Source organism: Schistocerca piceifrons, chromosome 1, assembly GCF_021461385.2.
Source record: "Schistocerca piceifrons isolate TAMUIC-IGC-003096 chromosome 1, iqSchPice1.1, whole genome shotgun sequence".
Taxonomy (NCBI): Eukaryota; Metazoa; Arthropoda; class Insecta; order Orthoptera; family Acrididae; genus Schistocerca; species Schistocerca piceifrons.
The window spans coordinates 1,014,669,340-1,014,694,468 of NC_060138.1; the positions used below are offsets into that span (position 1 = coordinate 1,014,669,340).

A 25,129-nucleotide genomic window follows, 5' to 3' on the forward strand; every position below is an offset into this window, starting at 1 on the left:
GGGTGTCGACACTCTGAGTTTGTCTTGTCGTTATTGTTCCTCTTCGTTAAAAATTCGGATTAGTGCGAGTAAGAGTCACATTAATCCGAGAGTTCCCTACAAACCTAATTACACTACTGGCCATTAAAATTGCTACACCAAGAAGAAATGCAGATGATAAACGGGTATTCATTGGACAAATATATTATACTACAACTGACATGTGATTACATTTTCACGCAGTTTGGGTGCATAGATCCTGAGAGCCGGCCGGTGTGGCCGTGCGGTTCTACCGCTTCAGTCTGGAACCGCGTGACCGCTACGGTCGCATGTCCGAATCCTGCCTCGGGCATGGATGTGTGTGATGTCCTTAGGTTAGTAAGGTTTAAGTAATTCTAAGTTCTAGGGAACTGAAAACCACAGCTGTTAAGTCCCATAGTACTCAGAGCCATTTGAACCATTTGAAGATCCTGAGAAATAAGTACCCAGAACAACCAAATCTGGCCGTAATAACGGCCTTGATACGCCTGGACATTGAGTCAAACAGAGCTTGGATGACGTCTACAGGTACAGCTGCCCATGCAGCTTCAACACGATACCACAGTTTATCAAGAGTAGTGACTGGCGTATTGTGACGAGACAGTTGCTCGGCCACCATTGACCAGACGTTTTCAATTGGTGAGAGATCTGGAGAATGTGCTGGCCAGGGCAACAGTCGAACATTTTCTGTATCCAGAAAGGCCCGTACAGGACTTGCAACATGCGTTCGTGCATTATCCTGCTGAAATGTAGGGTTTCGCAGGGATCGAATGAAGGGTAGAGCCACGGGTCGTAACACATCTGAAATGTAACGTCCGCTGTTCAGAGTGCCGTCAATGCGAGCAAGAGGTGACCGAGACGTGTAACCAATGGCACCCCATACCATCACGCCGAGTGGTACGCCAGTATGGCAATGACGAATACACGCTTCCAATGTGGGTTCACCGCGATGTCGCCAAACACGGATGCAACCATCATGATGCTGTAAACAGAACCTGGATTCATCCGAAAAAATGACGTTTTGCCACTCGTGCACCCAGGTTCGTCGTTGAGTACACAATCGCAGGTGCTCCTGTCTGTGATGCAGCGTCAAGGGTAACCGTAGCCATGGTCTCCTAGCTGATAGTCCATGCTGCTGCAAACGTCGTCGAACTGTTGGTGCAGATGGTTGTTGTCTTGCAAACGTCCCCATCTGCTGACTCAGGGATCCATGCGGATAAGATACCTGTCATCTCGACTGCTAGAGATACGAGGCCATTGGGATCCAGCACGGCGTTCCGTATTACCCTCCTGAACCCACCGATTCCATATTCTGCTAACAGTCATTGGATCTCGACCAACGGGAGCAGCAATGTCGCAATAGATAAACCGCAATCGCGATAGGCTACAATCCGATCTTTATCAAAGTCGGAAACGTGATGGTACGTATTTCTCCTCCTTACACGAGGCATCACAACAACGTTTCACCAGGCAACGCCGGTCAACTGCTGTTTGTGTATGAGAAATCGGTTGGAAACTTTTCTCATGTCAGCACATCGTAGGTGTCGCCACCGGCGCCAACCTCGCGTGAATGCTCTGAAAAGCTAATCATTTTCATATCACAGCATCTTCTTCCTGTCGGTTAAATTTCGCGTCTGTAGTACGCCACCTTCGTAGTGTAGCAATTTTAATGGCCAGCAGTGTGTGTATACGGACTGTTCATCCATTCCAGGAATCGAGAATTTCGACGAATTTCGCCTATTATTGACACTAATGCTAGCACGATATCAAACCACGTGACAATAGGGGCCGTATTTTTGATTGCATTGATATAGAAGCTTAAATTTAAGACATCGCCAAGGGACCATAGACTTTAGTGTTTTTTTTTTCCTCAGTCTTCTGACTGCTGGGTTGATGCGGCCCACCACGAATTCTCCACTGTGTGCAACCTACGTCCTCAATTATTTGCTGGTGGTATTCCAGTCTCTGTCTTTCTCTACAGTTTTTACCCTATGCAGCTCCCTCTAGTACCATGGAAGTTATTTCCTGATGTCTTAGCAGATGTCCTAACATCCTATTCCTTCTTCTTATCTGTGTTTTTCATGCATTCCTTTCCTCGCCGATTCTCCGGAGAAGCTTCTCATTCCTTATAGTATCAGTTCACCTGTTTTTCAACATTTTCCTGTAACACCACATCTCAAATGCTTCGATTCTCTTCTTTTCTGGTTTCCCCACAGTCCATACAATACTGTGCTCCAAACGTACATTCTCAGAAATTTCTTCCTCAAATTAAGGCCTATGTTTGATACTAGTTTACTTCTCTTGGTCAGTATTGCCCTTTTTGCCATTGCTAGTATGGTTTTTATGTTCTCCTTGCTCCGTCCTTTTGCTGCCTTGGTAGCAGAATTTCTTAACTCCATGATCACCCATCCTGATGTTAAGTTTCTCACTGTTCTCATTTCCGCAACTTCTGATTACTTTCGTCTTTCTTCAATTCCCTCCTAATCCCTGATCTGTACTCATTAGACTGTTCATTCCATTCAGCACATCATTTACATCTGTTATTGCTTCTTCGATGTATAGACTGAACAGTAAGGACGAAAAGTTACATCCCTGTCTTACACCCTTTTTAATACGAGCACTTCGTTCTTCGTCCTCCACTCTTATTGTTGCCACTTGATTCTTGTACAAATTGTATATTACCCATCTATCCCTATAGCTTATCCCTATTTTTCTGAGAAAAGCAAACGTATTGCACCATTTTACATTGTCGAACGCTTTTTCCAGGTCGACAAATTCTGTGAACGTGTCTTGATTTCCCTCCCATTAGCCGCGCGGGGTAGCTGCGCCATCTAAGGCGTCTTGTCACGGTCCGCGCGGCTCCCCCCGTCCGAGGTTCGAGTCCTCCCTCGGGCATGGGTGTGTGTGTTGTCCTTAGCATAAGTCAAATTAAGTAGTGTGTAAGCTTAGGGACCGATGACTTTAGCAGTTTCGTCCCATAAGACCTTACCACAAATTTCCGAATTTTCGCTTCCATTATCAACTGCAACGTCAGAATTGCCTCTCTTGTACCGTTACCTCTCCTAAGCCAAAGTGATCATCGTTCAATAGGTCTTCAACTTTCTTTTCCATTCTTCTGCATATTATTCTTGTCGGCAACTTGGATACATGAGCTGTTAAGCTGATTGTGCGATAGCTCTCACACTTGTCGCCTCTTGCAATCTTCGGAATAAAGTGGATAACGTTTTTCCGAAAGTCGGATGGTATATCACCAGACTCATACATTTTACACACCAGCGTGAGTAGTCGCCTTGCTGCCACTTCCCCCCAATGAGTTAATAATTTCTGATGGAATGTTATCTAACCCTTCTGCCTTATTCCAACTTAAGTCTTCCAAAGCTCTTTTAAATTCTGATTCTGACACTGGATCCCCTATCTCTTCTATATAGACTCCTGTTTTTCTCTTATCACTTCATCAGACAAGTCTTTCCGCTCATAGAGGCCTTCAGTGTACTCTTTCCACTTATCTGACCTCTACTCTGCTTCTAACACTGGATCTCAGTGTACGACATAAATTTCAACTTGATGCGTCTACTAGTTCCTGAGAAAAAGGGGCCTTGACAGATGGACAAACAGAGAGACGTATAAAAAAAGCAAAAAACATTTTTTTCGTGTGATGTAATAACAGTTAAGTAGTTAAGTGTTTTAGGATTTTTTCCTTTACTTGTACCGCGAAACCTTGCTGCTTGCCAAATTTCATGATTCTAGATCAATGGTAAGTACCATATACGTTTCGATGAGCGAGTTTGGAATATCAAAATATTTGACAAAAATGAAGATATCTTTTGATTGCATTGGATTACAAGCTTAAGGTTTTCACACAAGGTTTTTCAGGGACCATATACCTTATTATGGGACATAAATTTCAACTTGGTACGTCTACTCGTTCCTGAGAAGAAAGGGGCCTTAACAAACAAAAAATTACACAAAATATTTTTTTCTTTGATATGATTACGAATTGACAATTTTTGTACTTTTTTCTTGACTTGCACTGCGAAATCTAGCTTCCTACGAAATTTTATGATTCTAGGTCAACGGAAAGTACCCTATAGGTTTTGATGAGTGAGTTTGCGAGTATGGAAATATGTGTTGTAAATGACCGTATCTTTTGGTTGTACTGACGTACGAGGGTCACTCCAAAAGAAATGCACACTATTTTTGTAAAAATACAGTTTTCATTCTGCATGTGTAAAAGTTTTACAGTGTGTAGATACATCCTTCCCGCTTGTTTTCAAACTTAGTTCAACCTGTTCCCGTGAGTGGGGCCGTCACAGCATGTCTTCAAGGTGGCTGGTACACTTGACGGTCGCCAGAAGCAACGTGTTGTCATAGAATTCCTGTGCTTTGAAAACGAGACAGTGGGAAACATCCACAGGAGGTTGAAAAAGGTCTATGTAGATGCTGCTGTCGATCGCAGTACGGTTAGTCGGTGGGCAAGCAGGTTACGTGATGAAAGCGGGCACGGCAATATTGAGGATTGTTCTCGCAGCAGCAGGCCTCACACTGCATATACTCCAGACAGTGTGCAGGGAGTTAACGAATTGGTGACTGCTGACAGGTGCATCACAGTGAACGAATTGTCACGCTACGTTGGGATAGGGGAAGGAAATGTTTGCAGAATACTGGAAGTGTTGGCGTTAAAAGAGATTTGTGCCAGGTGGGTTTCCAGGATGTTGACAGTGGCTCACAAAGAAACAAGAAAAACAGTATGCAGCGAACTTTTGGAACAGTACGAGAATGGTGGAGGTGGAAGAACTGTGACAGGTGATGAAACATGGCTCCATCATTTTTCACCAGAGATGAAGAGGCAATCAATGGAGAGCCATCATGCAAATTCACCCAAGAAAAAATATTCAAAACCACACCTTCTGCTGAAATAGTTATGGCTACTGTGTTTTTCGATTCCGAAGGACTCTTGCTTGTGGACATGATGCCAAGTGAAACCACCATAAATTTTAGTGCATATGTGACGACACTGAAGAAACTTCAAGCTCGACTGAGTCGTGTTCGACCACATCGGCAAAAGCAGGGTGTTTTGCTGTTGCACGGCAATGCACGGCCACATGTCAGTCAAAAAACCATGGAAGCGATCACAAAACTCGGATGGACAACACTGAAACACCCACCCTACAGCTCTGACCTGCCTCCATGTGGCTATCATCTCTTTGGGAAACTGAAGGAGTCTCTTCGTGGAAAAAGGTTTGAAGATGATGACTCCCTTGTGCACGCTGCCAAACAGTGGCTCGAACAGATTGGTCCAGAATTTTACCGTGCTGGTATACAGGCGCTGGTTCCAAGATGGCGTAAGGCAGTTGAGAGGGATGAAAATTATGTGGAGAAATGAAAATATTGTTCCTAAAGGATGTATCTGAACACTGTAAAACTTTGAAACATGTAGAATAAAAGATGGATTTAAAAAAAAATAGTGTGCGTTTCTTTTGGAATGACCCTCGTAGAAGCTTAAATTTTTTACACAGACAAGGGACCACATATCTTAGTATGTGACATAAATTTCATCTTGATTCGTCTGCTCGTTTCTGAGAAAAGGGGTTCTTAACAGTTGGACTGACAGACAGATAGGCAGACGGACAACAAATTGATGCTATATGGGTTCCACTTTTACCGATTGAGGTACGGAGCCCTAATGCTACTGTGTGACATGTGCTGAGGAAGTTTTTGGTATATACTGGTGTCCTACACGAAGGGGGTAGTACCTGCTGTGGAGCAGCAGTGCTGTCGGAGGCGACCTCCGAAACGACGGCCTCCTCGATCTCCGAGATGATCTCCTTGAGCGTGTTCTTGATGCTCTCCTGGTGGATCTCTGCGGGCTGCGACTCCGGCTGCTGCTCCTGTGGCGGCGCCTCCTGCTCTGGCTGCTGAGGAGTCTGCTGGTCCGGCTGCTGGGCTTCCAGCTGCTGAGCCTCCTGGCGGGGCTGGTCCGGCTCGCCGGCGGCGGGCGGCGACAGCGGCGGCGCCTCCAGCTCCAGCTGCACCGTCTTCTCCTTCTCGCCGCCTCCTCCCCCTCCCTCGTCACCACCGCCGCTGCTGGATTCCTGCTGCGATACTGACGAGTGCTGCCAACAAACACAGCGCCGTCTTACAAAATTTGTCGACACAAATTTCAAATCCGTGGCGCTTCCTACGAGGAGAAGATGGAACATTAATAGGTTGGTGCATCAGTGCGTAGCGTTTTTGTTTTGCTTATTGGTACTTCGATTCCTGTGGTTTATTTATCGATTGTCATCTTTTATTTGTACGAGGGTATTTCGGGAAGTAAAGATACACCGTTTGCCAGAGGAACAGAAGAGTTTTGGCGAGCAAGTTGTCAACACTGGTGTTAACCTTGAACCGTTAGCTTTCTCCTCGCGGTCGTTCGGCAGTTGAACGTTGCTTCTGGTTGGAGTAGGTCGTGTTTAAAATGGCTGCGCCGATTCAGAGTCCCGCCAAATGCGAAGTGCGCTCCGTCATACGTTTTCTTCACGCAAAAGGTCAGCGAACAGCGTATATTCACAAAGAAATTGTTTCTGTTAATGCGAACATTATGAATCGACAAAATGTAACGACATGGTATCGTCATTTCTCTGAAGGTAGGACCGATGTTCATGACGAACAAAGAACAGGTCGGCCATCTGTGATCTTTGATGCCCTTCTTCGGAGAACGGGGGAAGCAATTCGTGCGAATGGACGTCTCACATTGAAAGAATTGCATCAGATCATACCTGACGTGTCAATGACACCTCTTTATGACATAGTGACTGTCAAGTTAGGGTACAGGAAATTGTGTGCGCGCTGGCTTCCGAAACTGTTAACGGAAGAACACAAAAACAAAAGGATGGGCTTTGCACTCGACTTCTTCACAAGCTATGCTGAAGCAGGTGATGAGTTCCTTGATCACATTGTGACAGGTGACGAGATGTGGGCTTATCACCATACACCTGAATCCAAGCAACAATCAATGCAATGGCGCCATTCGAATTCACCAAAAGCCAAGAAATGCAAAACGTCAATTTCAGCGAAGAAAATCATGGCTTCTGTTTTTTGGGACAGGCAAGGCATTCTTCTGTTGGAAATTATGCTTCCTGGAACGACAATTAATGCTGCTGCATATTGCCAGACTTTGAAACGTCTTCGAAGGGCAATTCAAAACAAACGCAGGGGAATGCTGACAAGTGGAGTCCGCTTGCTTCATGACAACGCTCGGCCTTACACTGCGCTCGTAGCCAAAGCACTACTCAAACAATTCAAATGGGACGTATTGGACCATCCGCCATACAGCCCAGACCTTGCGCCCACCTACTTCCATGTTTTCCGTTACGTGAAGTCACATCTTGGTGGAAAATCATTCCACGACGATGAAGAGATCAAAGATGAAGTTGAAATGTGGTTCCGACAACAGGCGGCAACCTTCTATGACTGTGGGATACAAAAGCTTGTGCACCGACTTAACAAATGTTTGGATAACGGTGGTGATTATGTCGAAAAATAACAAACAGTCCAGTTAATAAGATGTAACTGACGTTTTCTAAATAAATGTTCTATTTAAGGACTGCAAGCCATTGTATCTTTACTTTTCGAAATGCCCTCGTAGTTCACTGTTACTATTCGAGTTTGCATATAGTCATGTTGTCATTTTTGGAGCTGTGGACGCTAGAAACTGGAGTGCCAAGTGGTGAAAAAGGAACATTTTCGACATATTCTTCTGCTTGAGTTCAGTAGAGGGGTGACAGCAGCGAAGGCAGTCTGAAATACTTGCGCTCTGAAGTGGGATAACGTCATTGGACAGAATTCGGCAAGAAAATGGTTTTCTCGTTTTAAGCAGGATCGACTTGACATTAGCGACTTTCCACGTTTAGGAAGGCTTTCGAGATTACACGAAGATCGTTTAAATGCAGTAATTCACAATGATCCACTTTTGTGTACTCGAGAACTGGCAAATGTGATGAACTGTGATCATTTCACCAACGTGCGACATTTGCATGCAATGGGGAAGATTCAGAAATCGGATGTGTGGGTACCGCGTTATTTAAGCCAAAGTCACAGAAAGTAGTGAGTGGCCATATGTGCATCTGCTTGCTTGTCATGAACTGGCTCGTGAATAACACCGACCATTCCTATCCTGTACCGTTAGCGGTGACGAGAAATGGTGTCCTTATTCTAAAATAAGAAAAAGGAAGGAATGGTTGAGCCCAAACAAAGCAGCAACTCTCTGTTCAAAGTTCTTTATAGCTCGTCGAGTTCTTTCCCTAAAAAACACGTCATTTCTGCGGTCTTGAAATTGAAAAGCTATCCCAGCGTTGTCAGACTGTTGTAAATAGTGAAGGAGAACATTTTACAGATTACTAAAATCTCTTTATATGTATCTTTGGTTTAAGGAAAAGCGCTACGGACTTATGCACTAACCCAATAGTTAATTAGTTACATCTTCCGTGGCTAAGATGAACGGTCCTTTTATCGAAATGATGTGGAACGAGCAGTTAACAGGATATGTATATGTTATTAGGGTTAACATAACATTTGTTTATTGGCAACCAATTTTTAAGTAGGAATTTGTCAGTGGAATATGAGTTATCCTGGAGAAGTTATTTTAGATTAGACTTAAAACTTCCTTTGCTATCTGTCAGACATGGTAAGGTATTGGGCACATGATAAAAATTTTTGTTGCCGAATACTGAATTTCTCTCTGAGTCATTTTAATAATGGATAATAAATGTCATTTTCCCTCTACTGTTGTAGATATGTACTTCACTGTTCTTCTGAAATTGTGACGGATTACTTATGACTAATTTCATTAGCTAATCTATGTAATGTGACGGCTCAGTTAAAATACCCAGATCCTTGAAGAAGTACCTACGTCCTTGGGTGCACATCATATATTATTCTTATTTGCTCGCTTTTGTGCAATCAGTACTTTCTTTTTAAGTGATGAATTACCCCAGAAAATTATTTCATAAGAGGTTATTGAGTAGAAATAAGCAAAATGTGACAGGAGTTTAATTTGTTTCTAATATCAGTAATTATCCACAGAGCAAAAGTAGATGAACTTAATTGTTTGAGAAACTCAGTAATATGCGTCTTCTAGTTCAAGTTTTCATCAAAATTTATACCCAAAAATTTGGAGCATTCTACCCTATTTACTGACTCCTGTTCACCCGCTGATTGTATTTATTGTACGGAACTAAATACGAAACCATCAGTTCCGTGAAACTTGTGTTTTTCTAAGAGTCTATGATCATCTACACAATCACACGCCTTGGAAAGATCACAAAACATACCAACTGACGAAATTTTACTATTTAAGTTTACTAGTTCGTGAATGAATGTATAAAGAGCAACTCAGTCAAGCAATCCTTCTGTAAACCACACTCTGATCTGCTAAGTAAATTTCCCTTACTTTAGTATGAGACTGCTCTTAAGTACATTACTTTTTCGAATATTTTAGAAAATGAGGTCAGTAAGGAAACTGGACGATAACTGTCTTTCTTGTTACCTTTCTTATGAAGGTTTAATAATTACATATTTTAATCTGTCTAGAAAAATTCCTTGTGCCTGTGATGCATTATATGAATTACTATGTACATTACTTGTTAAATTGGAAGAACTCCTCAGAATTCTGTTTGAAATATCATCAGCACCATATGAGCTTTTATGTTTTTACAATTTTTATAATTCTATTAATTTAGGTGAAGGATGTTGGTGCTACTTCCGGTTGTTTAAGTTTTGTGGATTGAGAGTTTTAATATATTCTCTTGCCTCTTCAACTGAACAATTCAATCCCACTTTTGCTGCTACATTTGAAAAGTGATAGTGAAAAGTACTCACAGCTTGCAAATTATCGGTCAGAACTTGGTCATTTACTTTTATTGTTACGGTCTCTTGCACACTCATGTACTACGCCAAAACAGTGAACATCGTACCAAACTAAAAAAAGTTATTTTGACGAATTTATTTATTAGCGTGATAGAACAGAAGCTGTTTACAAAATAAAATAAAAGCATACAAAATTCAAAATTTAGTGGCTTGGATTACAGACCTACACCAGCTGAAAAAAAGTATCTGGACACCCGTGTGTAAGGCGGAACTGACTACTAAGTGTCACGAGAGGCGGACCCGCCAGTATAAAAGGAAATGGGGAGTACTGTGGTTGTCAGGAGAGAAACAACAACAGTAGATAGAGCACAGTAACTTCCAACGTGGGCTAGTCATTGGATGTCAACTGAGTAACAGATCCTCCAGGGACATTTCAAACTTCTGAAGCTGCCGAATTCGACTGCTGGTGATGTGATTGAGAAGAGAAAACGCGAAGGAGCAATCACAGCAAAACCAATAACACGCAGACCTGTTGTACTGACTGACAGGGACAGTCGATCATAGCGTGGGTTGGTTGTAAAAAACTGCTTGAAATCAGTGGAAGGAATCACTCGTGAGTTCCAAAATGCTACGAGTGGTCCACCTAGCGCAATGGCTGTGCGTAGGGAGTCGAGAAGAATGGGATACAACGGTTGAGTGGCTCTCCATAAAGCACAGGTCTTTTGCAGTCACTCTAAGCAATACCTGAGGTGGTGTAAAGAGCGACACCACTGGTTAGTGGATGACTGGAAACAAGTGATTTGGAGTGACGAATCACGCTGTCTTCTGTAGAAATCCGATGGAAAGGTTCCGGGTTAGCGGATACCTGGAGAATGTTACTTGCCGTCGTGTGTAGTACCTGCAGTGAGGTACAGAGAAGGTGGTACTACGGTATGGTTTTTCTTCGTGATTAGGGTATGATCCGTTTATTGCGCTTACGAAAACGTGAAGTGTGGAGGATAGGATCACTGTTCTGTACTGCATATAGTAGAGGAACAGTTGAGAGATAATGGAGTCCCCAATGGACCTTTGGGACGAGTTCGAAGGTCGACTTCGTTCCACACCCTGGGATTCAACATCGCTACCTTCGCCGGCCGAAGTGGCCGTGCGGTTAAAGGCGCTGCAGTCTGGAACCGCAAGACCGCTACGGTCGCAGGTTCGAATCCTGCCTCGGGCATGGATGTTTGTGATGTCCTTAGGTTAGTTAGGTTTAACTAGTTCTAAGTTCTAGGGGACTAATGACCTCAGCAGTTGAGTCCCATAGTGCTCAGAGCCATTTGAACCATTTTTCGCTACCTTCTGTGCTTTCGGCTCTTGAAGAGATAATTATTGTTTGAATGAGCATGACATGCGCCTGTAACAGAGCAGCATCTGTGAGGCAATGGTTTTTGGACAGTGACATTTCTGAAATGGACTCTCCTGTCCAGAGTCCCCAATGGAACACTTTTGGGATAAGTTCGAACGTCGACTTCGTTCCACTCTCCAGCATTCAGCATCACTACCTTCTCTGGTTTCGTCTCTTGAGGACGATTGGCGGCCATTCCTCCACAGACATTCAGACATCTCGTTGAAAGTGTCCTCAGCAGAGATGAAGTCGTCATATAGGCGAGGGGTGGACACACCTCATATTAATGTTCACTTACTGATGTCTGGATGGCGTATATCTACCTTTCGTTGCTAGTTGAGTGATCAGTCTACATATACATCTATACTCTGGAAAACAATGTAAATGTACGGCAGAGGTCTTTTGTTTTTGCCACATATTAAGATTTCTTCCTAATCAATTCGCCCTTGTTGCTCAGGAGGAATGATTGCTTAAATCACTCTGTGCGCGCTGTAATTGTCTAATCACGTCTTCACTGTTTCTACTAAAGCGATACGCAGAAGACTGTAGTATACTCCAAGATCCCTAACTTAATACTGATACTTGAAACTTGGTAAGTAGGCTTTCGCGTGATAGTAGGCGCCTATCTTCAAGCGTTGATCTTTCCAGTTTTGTAGCATATGCGTGGCTCTCTCCCATGGGTCGAACCAACCTGTGACCAGTCGTGCTGTCCTTCTTTGCACACGCTGAGTATCCCCTGTTAGTCCAATATGTAACGGTCATACACACCAGAACAATATTCAAAGATTGGTTGCACGAGTGTTTTGTTAGCCATATTCTTTGCATACTTATTGTAGTTTACCAGTATCTTACCAATGAACCAAAGCCTATCACCTGCTTTAACTACAACTGGATCTATATGATCATTCCATTTCACACCTCTTCAGACTGCAACCAGGTCTTTATACTCCAGCTATGACTCATTAATTTTGGAGACATAGTATACTACTTTTCTGTATACTGTGAAGCGCAAATTTTACATTTCTGAACTTTTAGTGCACGTTATCAATCTTTGCATCTCTTTCTAATCTTATCAACATCTGATTTCATTATAGACAACTGCATTATCTGTAAAAGTCTGACGTAATTATTGATACAGTCTTCCAGATAATTACTACACAACAGCAGCGCCCCGCCGTGCTTCGCACGGGTAGCATCAAGTATCTATAGTCGTTCGGCTTGTTTGACTTAGAGGTGACAAAATATACAGTGTGTCCCAGATGGAATGGTGGTCAATAGTCATAGATATGACAGGAACGATCGCCCGAAACAAAACGGTCTAGTAAACATACCGTAAGAGCTAGGAGCAATTGTTCATTTTCGATATAGTGAAATATACTTCTATTTGCAAGCTCTTTGCTTTCCATATTTTGCGGGGTTTTAGTGTGGACCAAAACAGGAAAAAATATGTCCAGTAAACTTAAGCTCTAAAGTGTATACCTTAAGAGCTATCAGCACTTGTAAACCTTTGCTACTCTGAAACACGTCTCTTCTACGAAACAAGTGCTCATAGCTCTTAAGGTATGCATTTTAATGCCTAAAACATGGAAAGCGAGAGGCTGCGGTAGAAGAGCTCTGTTTCACAGTATCGAAGATAAAGAAGTTCACATAGCTCTAAAGCCTACATTTGTTAGACATTCTCGCTTCGAATTATCGTTTGTCTCATGTCCATGAATACTGACCATTCCTCCTAGGGCAGCCTGTATATACAAACCGTCAACGTGAATCAGTCAATCTATTACTCCAAACTGTATCAAAATCTCTACAGAAGTTCCTGAGATTATCCTTGACATACATACTGAACGATTCGGCCGGGAACAGAAATTGACGTTAGCTGTGTCAGACAAGTCAGTCGTATGCAAGTTGAATAACACTGGAATCAATGTAGGAACTTCGGGGTAATTTTTGTTTGCTTTGAAAGATATTCTTGCGATGTGCTGGAACTTTTTAATTAGAGTGGTCAGTTTTTTGCTTCATGCACACGTTTTGAGTTTAGCAAGGGTCCATCCAGACATACTGTACCATACGAGTAGCTTGTAGACAGTTGAGCTACAGGTGAATCCAGATTCGATGTAAGACGTTAGTGCTAGCACCTGTTCACAACAGCTTGCTTTGTTTGGAAATATATTTGGTATGCTAAAGCTGGTGTTCTGCTCCTGAGTAGTAAACATTCAAGGAGTATGAAATAGCTGAATAATGGTACAAGTCTACAGCTTGATGCATAGTCTCCATTCCTCATTTAAATGTCATTAAGACATGAACTATCAGTGCGTCAATCAAGAGTATTCCGAGGCTGATTTTATTCCTGGAGTATAAGCGCCGTCAACGCAATTAACTACGATCGGCGCTTGAGTTAACTGATGTTCATTCGCCCCTACAGTTGTAAGCAACTGGTGTTAAGTAGTGGACGTGCGATCGTAGTGACCGTAATGTGTCAATGTGCTTGTGTTAAAAAACGCAGTGGAACAACGGTACTAAATCAAGTGTTCAAGACATTCTCCAGAATGTTTTGAAGAAGAGAAAAGTGTGTGCAAAGTTTGTCCCACACATCTTGACTCCTTAACAAAAACAACAACGCGTGGACGCGTGCGGCGACTTCTTTTGAAATCCTAAACGTGGAAATTTTTTCTCGAAAAGATCATCACATCTGTCAAGATTTGGTATTATCAATAATAACCTACCACAAAACGACGAAGTGCAGGAATTCGCATGGTTGGGCAACGCTATCTCTACATACTCGGCATTCCAACCAATGTGACGCAGTTTCACATAATTGCATGGAGGTTCTGTACTTTCAACTCAAGTGGGGGAGGATATGTGGAGTATCTGAAGTGTTAAAACAACCATTTTGACTTTTCTCTATTTTTTTAATCCCGTCTAGAAACTGTCGGAGTGTGCCTCGGTCAGCAGAAATACTCCCAGTGTTTAAAATATCATTAAAAAACATCATGAACCATATTTTCCATGTATTCCAATCTGTCGAATAAAATAGGGGAATACACCATCTAGTCCAGATGCTTTTCCGATTTTCAACTTTTTGGTCACATCATTTGTGTGTTGTTAATCGAATAAGTCTTACAAGGTAGAGGTATGCTGAATTTTAACCATTTGTGTTATCCAAATTTTTCTTTGAACTTGCTTTAATGAGTAGAGCAGTGAAGACTTTCGTAGCTTCTGATCTGATGTCAAGTGCCAGTCGAGATAGTGTTCCACTGGATGACTTTAATTTCGAGGTATATAAAGGAATAATTTGAATCAACGTGACTGTAAACGCGAGACTCGGGAATGTTATTGTTGCAAATACATGAGCAGTATACAATAGAAAATTAGAGGTGATGATGCAAGCTAACGAAGTATTTCCTAGGACGGAATATTCAGAGAAACTTAGTAAATATAAATTATGGTCGAAAAAAGATGTAGCTACAATTCATAGAACGCTTTAGAGGAAAAATATGGGTTGAAAAACTGAACGTTCTAGCACAATATGCACAGAAAAATGAGCGGAAATGTGAGATTTCATATAGGCTCTAATCGTTGATTTCTCATTTCAACAGAATGTGGTGTTAAATGCGCCAGTGTGCTACATATACACGAGATGTTCCTGTGACGGTGGGACAGAGGTTAAGAAAAGAGGTATCAATTTGAGATAAGGAATCCTGGCTCGCAGTTATTATCATAATATATCTTAAAATTGGTTTTAACCTTTTATTTTTTGCGCTCACTGATGTTTATACCAGGGTCATTATATTAACGACTCATTTATGTATTTTATTTTTGCCTACGTTTATGAATGAAGAATAATAATCATTGCAAGAAATACGTGCTGAATTATTTATTAGGCCTACATAGGACTTGAATAACGAATTTCTTTGTGATTATCAAGAAACCATCTTTATCTGTGGCATTACAACCAGAAGAATTGTTGGTAGGTAAAATTAAATATTTTTATTGCTTAACTATTGTGTGTTATCTAACCGTTTATTCATCTATCCATGTATTATTGCTTCTGCGATCAAACAATCATATTATCGAGCGCAAGAAACGAAGAACCTTAGTACGAGCTTTGGAGCCAACTATCTTGATTTCGTATTGACTTTAATTTTTTTTAGAGACATCCAGCACGTACATGAGAATGGGTTACTTCCTCAGGCTGTTTTTGTATACGAATGCCGAGCTCTTCTTTCCAGTCGCACATGTGTGTCAGAGATGTTTTTGGTGTAAAGCATGTAGTTGTTTATAGCTGTAAAATAAACAGTCACAGCGTTCCTGTTACAGTGACGAGCGCCATGTCTTTGAGCGACTGAAAGTACGAGCACTGCGTCGAGGTATTTGGTCTGCTGTCGTTGCTAAACCAAACACCGTCAGACTGTTTGAAGCAGCCAGACGAGGAGTCGTTCATTGGCTTTGGAGCGACTCTGGGATACGTTGCTTTCTATAGGGATGTATCGTGTTTCAGCCGCGGACAAAAACCCGAGAAAACAGAATTAGAAGCGCACCCGGCAGTCTCTGAACTCTCCTGTGGACTTTCGAGGCGGAATGTCGCATTTTCACGTGTTTGGTTTAGTATTAAATATATTTTTTCTCTAAATTTCTTCCACTGTACGGATTTCATATTGTCTTGGGGTAAAACAGGTAGAGCACTTAACCTCGGTTTTAGCAAAAGTGTGTAGCATGGTTCTAGATCTACATATCCACGATCAAAGGAAGCATTCTCGAAACATGGTTGAATTAATCGTAGTAACTCTGAATATATCACACTGCTCTAGATGTATATTTCCCATCACTACTGGTATCGGTGGTTAGTCCATTCTAAAATGTTCATCAACTGTTTTACACATAAAGTTGCTTGCGTGAAATACTTGAAAATGCACTGACGGTCGAAAATAGTCGTCATGAGAAATATATTTAAGCAACTAAAGCTGTGACCTATTCAGAATATTGGAAGCAGTCGAGGACACTATGTGTTGAGTGTGTCCCGAACAGTAGTGCATTCACAACAGAGAAGTAAGACCAAAAAGGGCACCACGAAGGAATTATGCAAAATTATCACAAATTGTTATTCATGTAGGTACCAACGGAGAATGCAAACTTGTAAACTTTAGCTATGGATGAATGTGTGACGCTCCAGTGTAACATCACTATGCAAATGGCAAAGATAATAAACAGGGGACGTGTTGATACCAGGGCATAAAGTCCTTGCGACCTTCATTACGTGTACTCGGTTGGGTAGTTAGTATGTCTCGCAGACAGGCGCGCGAACAATATACACAGATGTCAGCTTTTGAGAGAGGACGTGTAAATGAGTTCAAAGAAGCAGGTTGGAATAGTCAGCTCGCGATCTGAATAGGAACTATGTCACTAATCGACCATGTTGGCAGGAATGGGTGAACCGTGGCCGAACAAGTCGTCAAGCAGGTGAGAGATGACAGAAGACGAGGACTGAGCAACCGTCGGAGAGGCACTCAGAGCCCCAGATTCATCATTTTCACTATCCGACATGCAACTGGTGCTTCAGTGACCATAAGGACCATTACTAGGCGGCTCAAGGAAAGGGGGGCTGAGTTCACAGCACCTCTTGCGCCGACTGCCGTTGACCTCGGTAGACCAACAGTGCAGTGGGATCGAGCACATTAGGCCTGGACTCTCATTGGCTAAGCGAAGACGTGTCTGGAGACTCCCTGGACAGTGGTGGGGTACCAACCTGAATGTCGCCCAACATACAGCCCGACAACCAGGAATAATGGATTTTGGAGCCATTTCTTTTCATAGTAGGATCCCTTTGGTTGTCATTCGTGCCACCCTCACAGCACAGCGGTACGTCGACGATATTCTACGCCCTGTTTTGTTGCCCTTCATGGCAAACCATCCTGGGCTTACATTTCACCAAGATAATGCCCGCCCGCACACGAAGAGAGTTTCCACTGCTTGTCTTCGTGCTTGGACTCTACCTTGGCCAGCAAGGTTGCCGGATGTTTCACCAGTTGAGAACTTGTGGAGCATTATGGACAGGACCCTCCAACCAGGTCGGGATTTTCAACGATATAATGCGCCAGTTGGACAGAATTTGGCCTGATGTACCTCAGGAGGATAGCCAACAACACATCAGTCTTGGCCAGCAAGGTTGCCGGATGTTTCGCCAGTTGAGAACTTGTGGAGCATTATGGACAGGACCCTCCAACCAGGTCGGGATTTTCAACGATATAATGCGCCAGTTGGACAGAATTTGGCCTGATGTACCTCAGGAGGATAGCCAACAACACATCAGTCAATGTCAAGCGGAATAACTGCTTGCATAAGGGCCAGAGATAGATCAACGCGTTATTGACTTGCTCAATTTATGAAGCTATTTCTCGTGGATAAATCATCTGATTTATCTGAAATGTAATCATTTGTTCATTTAGACATGTAAGCCACATCTACCGATTTCCGTCCCATTCCGCAAACCTTCGTGATGCGTCTCATTATTTGTTCTTTTTTTTGTCTTAGAGTGTATTTGCTGAACACCTAAGGTTTGCGTAATAGCTGGAACCGATGATGCTGAGAAAAAGATTTATGCAATTAGAGCTGTGATAAATTCGATGGATTAATCACAATTACCGATACCCTGTGTTCAACATGAGTAACATACTGAACGACATAATAGGAGTAGATATCCATCAGTTTGACAACATTGTTCATAAGAAAGAATTAAAAATCACTTACTACTTTTTTATTTCTAGAACATTCTGTCGTTCCTGCATCAAAACCAATACAGTTAATTCTAATAGTTTAATATTTGTAATAAATATTGCCCATTTTAAATGTTCAATCAGTAATTGGTACTTACTCTGTTTTTTTTTGTTTTTGTTTTAACCGCTTTCTCCATATCGTTATAATCACAGACTATTTTGTACTGTTTTGAACGTTTAAAAGACTTTTGCACATAGATTAAACTGTTGTAGGCAAATTCGTACAACGTTTAAGAAACATCATCTCATTATATGAGTACACTGAGCTGACATAAGTCGTGAGATAACTTCTTATGTTGTGTCGGATCTCCTTTTGCCCGGCGTATTGCAGCAACTCGGAGTGACATGGACTCAAAAAGTCGTTGCAAGTCCCGTGCAGAAATATTGAGTCATGCTACTTCTATAGCTGTCCATAATTGCGAAAGTGTTGCCGCTGCAGGATATTATGCAAGAACTGACTTGAAGATTAAGTCTCATAAATACCGGGTGATCAAAAAGTCAGTATAAATTTGAGAACTTAAAAAACCACGGAATAATGTAGATAGAGAGGTAAAAATTGACACACATGCTTGGAATGACATGGGGTTTTATTAGAATAAAAAAAAAAGTATTGCTAAACGTGTGAAAGATCTCTTGCGCGAGTCGTTATGGTGATGATCGTGTGCTCAGCCGCCACTTCCGTCATGCTTGGCCTAACAGGTCCCCAGACCTCAGTCCGTGCGATTATTGGCTTTGGGGTTACCTGAAGTCGCAAGTGTATCGTGATTGACCGACATCTCTAGGGATGCTGAAAGACAACATCCGACGCCAATGCCTCACCACAACTCCAGACATGCTTTACAGTGCTGTTCACAACATTATTCTTCGACTACAGCTATTGTTGAGGAATGATGGTGGACATATTGAGCGTTTCCTGTAAAGAACATCATCTTTACTTTGTCTTACTTTGTTGTGCTAATTATTGCTGTTTTGATCAGATGAAGCGCTGTCGGACATTTTTTGAACGTTTGTATTTTTTAGTTTTAATAAAACCCTATGTCATTCCAAGCATGTGTGTCAATTTGTACCTCTCTATCTACATTATTCAGTGATTTATTCAGTTTTCAAATTTATACTGACTTTTTGATCACCCGGTATTCGATGGGATTCATGTTGAGCGATCTGGTTGGCCAACTCATTCCGCTCTAATTATCCAGAATGTTCTTCAAACCAATCGTGAACAATTGTCACTCAGTGACTGGCGTGGTTGTTTGGGAACATGAAGTCTATGAATCCAGAGCACTTGCCCGGGAAAGGCAAAGGTCCCGAGTTCGAGTCTCGGTCCGGCACACAGTTTTAATCTGCCAGAAAGTTTCAAGTCTATGAATGGCTGCAAATGATCTCCAAGTCAAGGAACTGTTCGGCTGGACCAGAGGACACAGTCCGTTCCTATACACAGCGCTCATCATTGGTTCAAATGGCTCTGAGCACTATGGGACTCAACTGCTGAGGTCATTAGTCCCCTAGAACTTAGAACTAGTTAAACCTAACTAACCTAAGGACATCACAAACATCCATGCCCGAGGCAGGATTCGAACCTGCGACCGTAGCGGTCTTGCGGTTCCAGACTGCAGCGCCTTTAACCGCACGGCCACTTGGGCCGGCACAGCGCTCATCATTAGGGAGCCACCAGCAGCTCGCACAGGACCTTGTTGATAACTTGGGTCCATGGCATCGTGGGATCTGTGCCACTCTCGAACCCCGCCATCAACTGACATCGCGACTCATCTGACAACGCTAGATTTTCCAGTCGTTGGGGCCCATCCAATATGGCTACGAGGACAGAAGAAGGTCTGCAGGCGATGTCGTGCTGTTAGCAAAGGCACTCGCGTCGATCGTCTGCTGACGTAGCCCATTAACGCCAAATTTTGTAGCACTGTTGTAACAGATATGTTAGAATTTGATTTCTACAGTTATTTCATGTAGTATTGCTTGTCTGATAGCACTGACAACGCTACGCAAACGCCACTGTTCTCGGTCGTTAAGTGAAGGCCGTCGGCCACTGCGTGTCCGTGGTGAGGGACAGTGCCTGAAATTTGGTGCTCTCGGCACACTCTTGCCGCTGTGCATCTCCAAGTACTGAATTCTCTAACGATTTCGGAAATGAAATATCTCGTGCGTCTAGCTCCAAATAATATGCCGCGTTCAAAGTCTGTTAATTCCCGTCATGCGGCCATAATCACGACGGAAACCTTTTCACATAAATCATTTCAGTACAATCGGGAGCTCCACGAATGCTCGACTACCGCCATCTGCATATGTGCGTATTGCCATCCCATGACTTGTATCACCTCATTGTAGAAGGTTCACCGGGTATCGTAGATTATCTGTTTACGATGTTCTTTTAATGGATTTGTTTAGCATTGTCTTGTTATATTTAGCAGCGTACCATGATATCTACCAAATCTTAAGGTATCTTAATCGTCAGTATCTAATTTTAGACAGCTTATACATCACCAAAGATTAAGGATTCCATGCAACATCGGCGATGGTCAAAACGGGTTACATGAGACATGAAAGATATGAATGGTTCCCACTTCCCCTAAAATATCTGGCCGCAGACCACAGAACTTGTTGACTTTTTAACAGGTGGTCAGGAGAAATAACTTACATAGTCGCATCGTATCATGTTTGAAGCTGGAAATCTCTGGCACTGTTTACAAACAATATCACTTTCCTTACGCACGGCGAACTAAAAAATACAGAACAACCACCTGTTCACCCGATACGTTATTCGTCCTGTTGTCGTCACCCCTCCATGTTCGTCCTGATTCTGCCAGGAGAGCCTCTAGACATCATGCAGTTTCGCGGCTTAAGAACCATAGCAAAATGAGCTGCGGCAAAAACGAAAAGAGGCTCCTAGACTCATTGAGAAATTACTTGTTTCTATTAGTATGTGACTGTTTTCGGCCTCATGTGTGGTCTTAGATTGTGACAAATTCCGTCAGTCTGATCATCTCAGAGGTAACGTAAGAGTAGTTTACAACGGAAGTTTTCTTGCGCTTCCCCCAAAGGATAAAAAGGTGGAAAACGACTAGAAGAAAAATTTTCAGCAGTGGGGAATATTACGGGATAGTTTTTCCCAAAGCTTCTCCATAATCTTATTAATAACTCACTGCTCATATTAGACTACCATGTCAATTCAAATCAAAAGCGATACATGAAAGTATGCATGTAACTGAAACAAACACCAATGATTGTAAATGTAATAACTACTTTTTCATTTTATTTCTATATGGTGGTGAAGGCTTTGCGCAGTTTTTCTGTGAGCTGAGTCTGCTGGCTGACTGCGATAACGCGAGGGCCAAAGGGGTAGAATAGCAAGTGGGTCCAAAAACTGTTTTTCGTTAAAAGGCAGGTTCCTGGCAGGTATGCTCTGGGCGACAGGAGCTGTTTGGGATAGAGCTTGGCCACGCGAGAGGACGGGGGGCAGAACTCGGCAAGATGTAAACTCGCAACGTGAGGACAGCTACAAGAACGCGTTCTGAAAAGATAGTGAACTGCACGGGGATAGGAAAACACCAGAGGAATCTGGCGCACTCAAAAGAGATTAGCATTAATTGATGTTATGTTGTGTAAGAGAGCGCAGGATTGGCTCACCAAAATTATTTTTGTAGCAGGAATGAGAACTCCCGAGTGTCTACGTGCAGCTGCCATCAATGGGCCAAACGTGGAAACAACCTCGTAGTGGGAGAGGTTTTTTTTGCTTCCTCACCTACTCTTATGGAGAAATGTATGTTACGGGCTAATCACTGCAGATTTTTTTAAGAAGGAGGAGATTGGTAATATTTTCATCAATTTTTCATCGGACAGAACGTGGATGCCCTACAGTGAATTGTTAACGAAAATCCAGTGCTACCAGAACCAGCAAGATTTTTCTAGGGCAAGCGTGTCGGGACTTGATCTTAGAGCTCCAAAGAGGGAACACTTTGTCTCCATCTGCGCTTGCAGCAGACAACGCTTTAGGTGATGGTCATACTGAGACGGCCTCTGAGCCTATCACAGACGCTGTGGCCGAAATTGTAACTTTCAGCAACCACTGCAGCCATTCGCTGCATCTGAGACAGTGATTGTGGTATAGAGGTATAGAAAAAGCGAAGGAGACAATGGTAGTTTGAGAGAAAGAGAGGGACACAATAGCAGTAGAACACAGTGAAGGAGACAATGGCTGTGGGAGACGAACAAAGAAAAGGAGAAAGTGAATGTGGTTGACAACCAGTGATAATGAGAGAGAGAGAGAAAGTATATGACAACAACGAGCAAGAGTGAAAGTGAGAAGAGACAGCAGCAGTGGGAAGGAATGAATGAGGTAGTAGCAATAAGAGGAAGCAAGAGGGAGACAGCGACAGCGAGGAGAGCCAGCTGTAGTTGGACAGAACGTACGAGACTGTCATCAGGTGCACATAATGTTCTACATCAGTAGGTCTCCCGTAAACCAGATACACACAAGGATAAAGCTACAGCGATACATGTGACACGAAACGTGGACTACCGACCAATAGAAAAATACGTCCGATGAGTCGACTTTCATGCTGTTACATACTGCGAACATGTGTTTACTTAGTGACAACTCAATATGAGGGGTGAAATCCAGACTCTCTTCGGACCGTGAAACATGACGGAAGTTCTGTAACGGTGTGAACAGTCATAGCTTTCGGAAGGTTTTGTTGATACACACTGAAACGAAATACAGCCATAGAGGTGTATGAAAACGAAGAAAGTTTATATTTCTCGGATTGTTTCAAGGGTGGAGGCAGTCAGCATGCCCATTGACAGGAACCATTCCGGAATTTGCCTGGAGTGGTTCAAATGGTTCTGAGCACTATGGGACTTAACAGCTGTGGTCATCAGTCCCCTAGAACTTAGAACTACTTAAACCTAACTAACCTAAGGACATCACACACATCCATTCCCGAGGCAGGAGTCGAACCTGCGACCGTAGGGGTCACGCGGTTCCAGACTGAAGCGCCTAGAATCGCACGGCCACACCGGGCGGCCTGCCTGGAGTGATTGAGGAAATCACGGAAAGCCTAAATGAGGATGGTTGGACGCGGATTTGAACCGTCGTCCTCCTGACTGCTCGTCCAGTGTACTAACCACTATCCCACCTCGCTTGGAGGTGCATGGAACCATTTCAGGTGGCCATATGTATTCGGCAGCGCAGGTATTGTTCTCAATAGCTGAAAGGGTCTTATGTGAAGATAAGTCCCTCCTTGTACACGGCCCGAAATGTCCTATTGGACGGTCTATATTATAAAAACAATTGGAATATTGATGGTTCTTCAGCACCTCTCAAAGAACTTATTTTCCCCAAGGAATGGTGCGAGTATAAAATTTGTTTGGCCTTCTCTACGCTTCGCTTCGCTGGAGGATTTAACCATTTTCGGTTGTTAAATGAGGTCCTACACCGTATTAACCTGAGTGGACAAAAGTCGTAGAAAGGAAACGGGGCACGGCTCTGTCGTAGGCTAACGAAGCCTATGCTGTGTGTTGTCTTAGTACAGTGACGGTAGAAATGGATTCCTGACGCCCAAAATGCAAATCGGCGGCGAGGTAACTGTCGTCCTGTGATATGACTTACACAGATAGAAAGACTGTTTCAGCGATACTGAAGACCCACCGTAGACACTGTTGTGCACAGAAATCCGAATTCTTGTGTCTCCGATATGCTGTGACTAATGGCACTGTGCCGCTTATCTTTCCATATTCAAACTCGATTGACTTGCGATAAGTTGTCATTTTTACAACACAGCTATCTGTAACAGACTGCTCAGATACAGAGCCTACACTCGGGCTGTCCGCAGCACAATGTTCGGACGTCATACACAGCACATTTTCAAATGGGACGACCCTTCCCTTGATTTTTGCCCACTCGGTTTACTTGGGTATTGATCTTTGTTTTCTAATGCCTGTATACACCAATATTGATCTGATGACACGGGTGGCGCAGATAATGAGGCAGAAAGGGAAGCACTCACCTGTTCGACGACCTGTCCGTCCTGCTCGCAGACGAAGCTCTCCTGCGTGACCTCCCTGGAGTAGCTGGTGACTGCTGGCGGCTGCTGCTGCTGCGGCGGCGGCGCCTCAGCCACTTGGTTGCCATTGTCGTCCAGGGGCTCGTCCTGCGACAACCACAGCCGATTAAGTTTTGCGCTCTGATCATGCTGGTGAATGTTATCAGTGGCAGACCGCGTAATGTAGGAAACATTTCGGAAGACATGGGCAGCACATTCGGCTGCACGGGTGTGTGATCGCGAATCATCTGGTACATCTACATCCATACTCCGCAAGCCACCTGACGGTGTGTGGCGGAGGGTACTTTGAATACCTCTATCGGTTCTCCCTTCTATTCCAGTCTCTTATTGTTCGTGGAAAGAAAGATTGTCGGTATGCCTCTGTGTGGGCTCTAATCTCTCCGATTTTATCCTCATGGTCTCTTCGCGAGATATACACAGGAGGGAGCAATATACTGCCCGACTCCTCGGTGAAGGTATGTTCTCGAAACTTCAACAAAAGCCCGTACCGAGCTACTGAGCGTCTCTCCTGCAGAGTCTTCCACTGGGGTTTATCTGTCATCTCCGTAACGCTTTCGCGATTACTAAATGATCCTGTAACGAAGCGCGCTGCTCTCCGTTGGATCTTCTCTAACTCTTCTATCAACCCTGTCTGGTACGGATAACACACTGGTGAGAAATATTCAAGCAGTGGGCGAACAAGTGTAATGTAACCTACTTCTTTTGTTTTCGGGTTGCATTTCCTTAGGATGCTTCCAATGAATCTCAGTCTGGCATCCGCTTTACCGACGATCAACTTTATACGATCATTCCGTTTTAAATCACTCCTAATGCCTACTCCCAGTTGCTGACCTGCTATATTGTAGCTAAATGATAAAGGATCTTTCTTTCTATGTATTCGCAGTACATTACACTTGTCTACATTGAGATTCAATTGCCATTCCTTGCACCATGAGTCAATTCGTTGCAGATCCTCCTGCATTTCAGTACAATTTTCCATTGTTATAACCTCTCGATATACCACAGCATCATCCGCAACAAGCCTCAGTGAACTTCCGATG

General features: G+C 43.1%; 1 protein-coding gene across 11 annotated transcripts in view; it reads right to left on the reverse strand.

The window, feature by feature from the left end:
- Positions 1–25,129, reverse strand: part of LOC124804602 (serine-rich adhesin for platelets) — a 416,342-nt gene that overhangs the window by 217,040 nt on the left and 174,173 nt on the right. For all 11 annotated transcript variants that reach the window (XM_047265247.1, XM_047265086.1, XM_047265481.1 and 8 more), the window contains 2 exons: positions 24,033–24,176; positions 5,772–6,131 (listed from right to left, as the gene is read on the reverse strand). In XM_047265247.1, the coding sequence (XP_047121203.1) occupies positions 5,772–6,131; positions 24,033–24,176 (504 nt within the window). The remainder of the gene's footprint in view (positions 1–5,771; positions 6,132–24,032; positions 24,177–25,129) is intronic.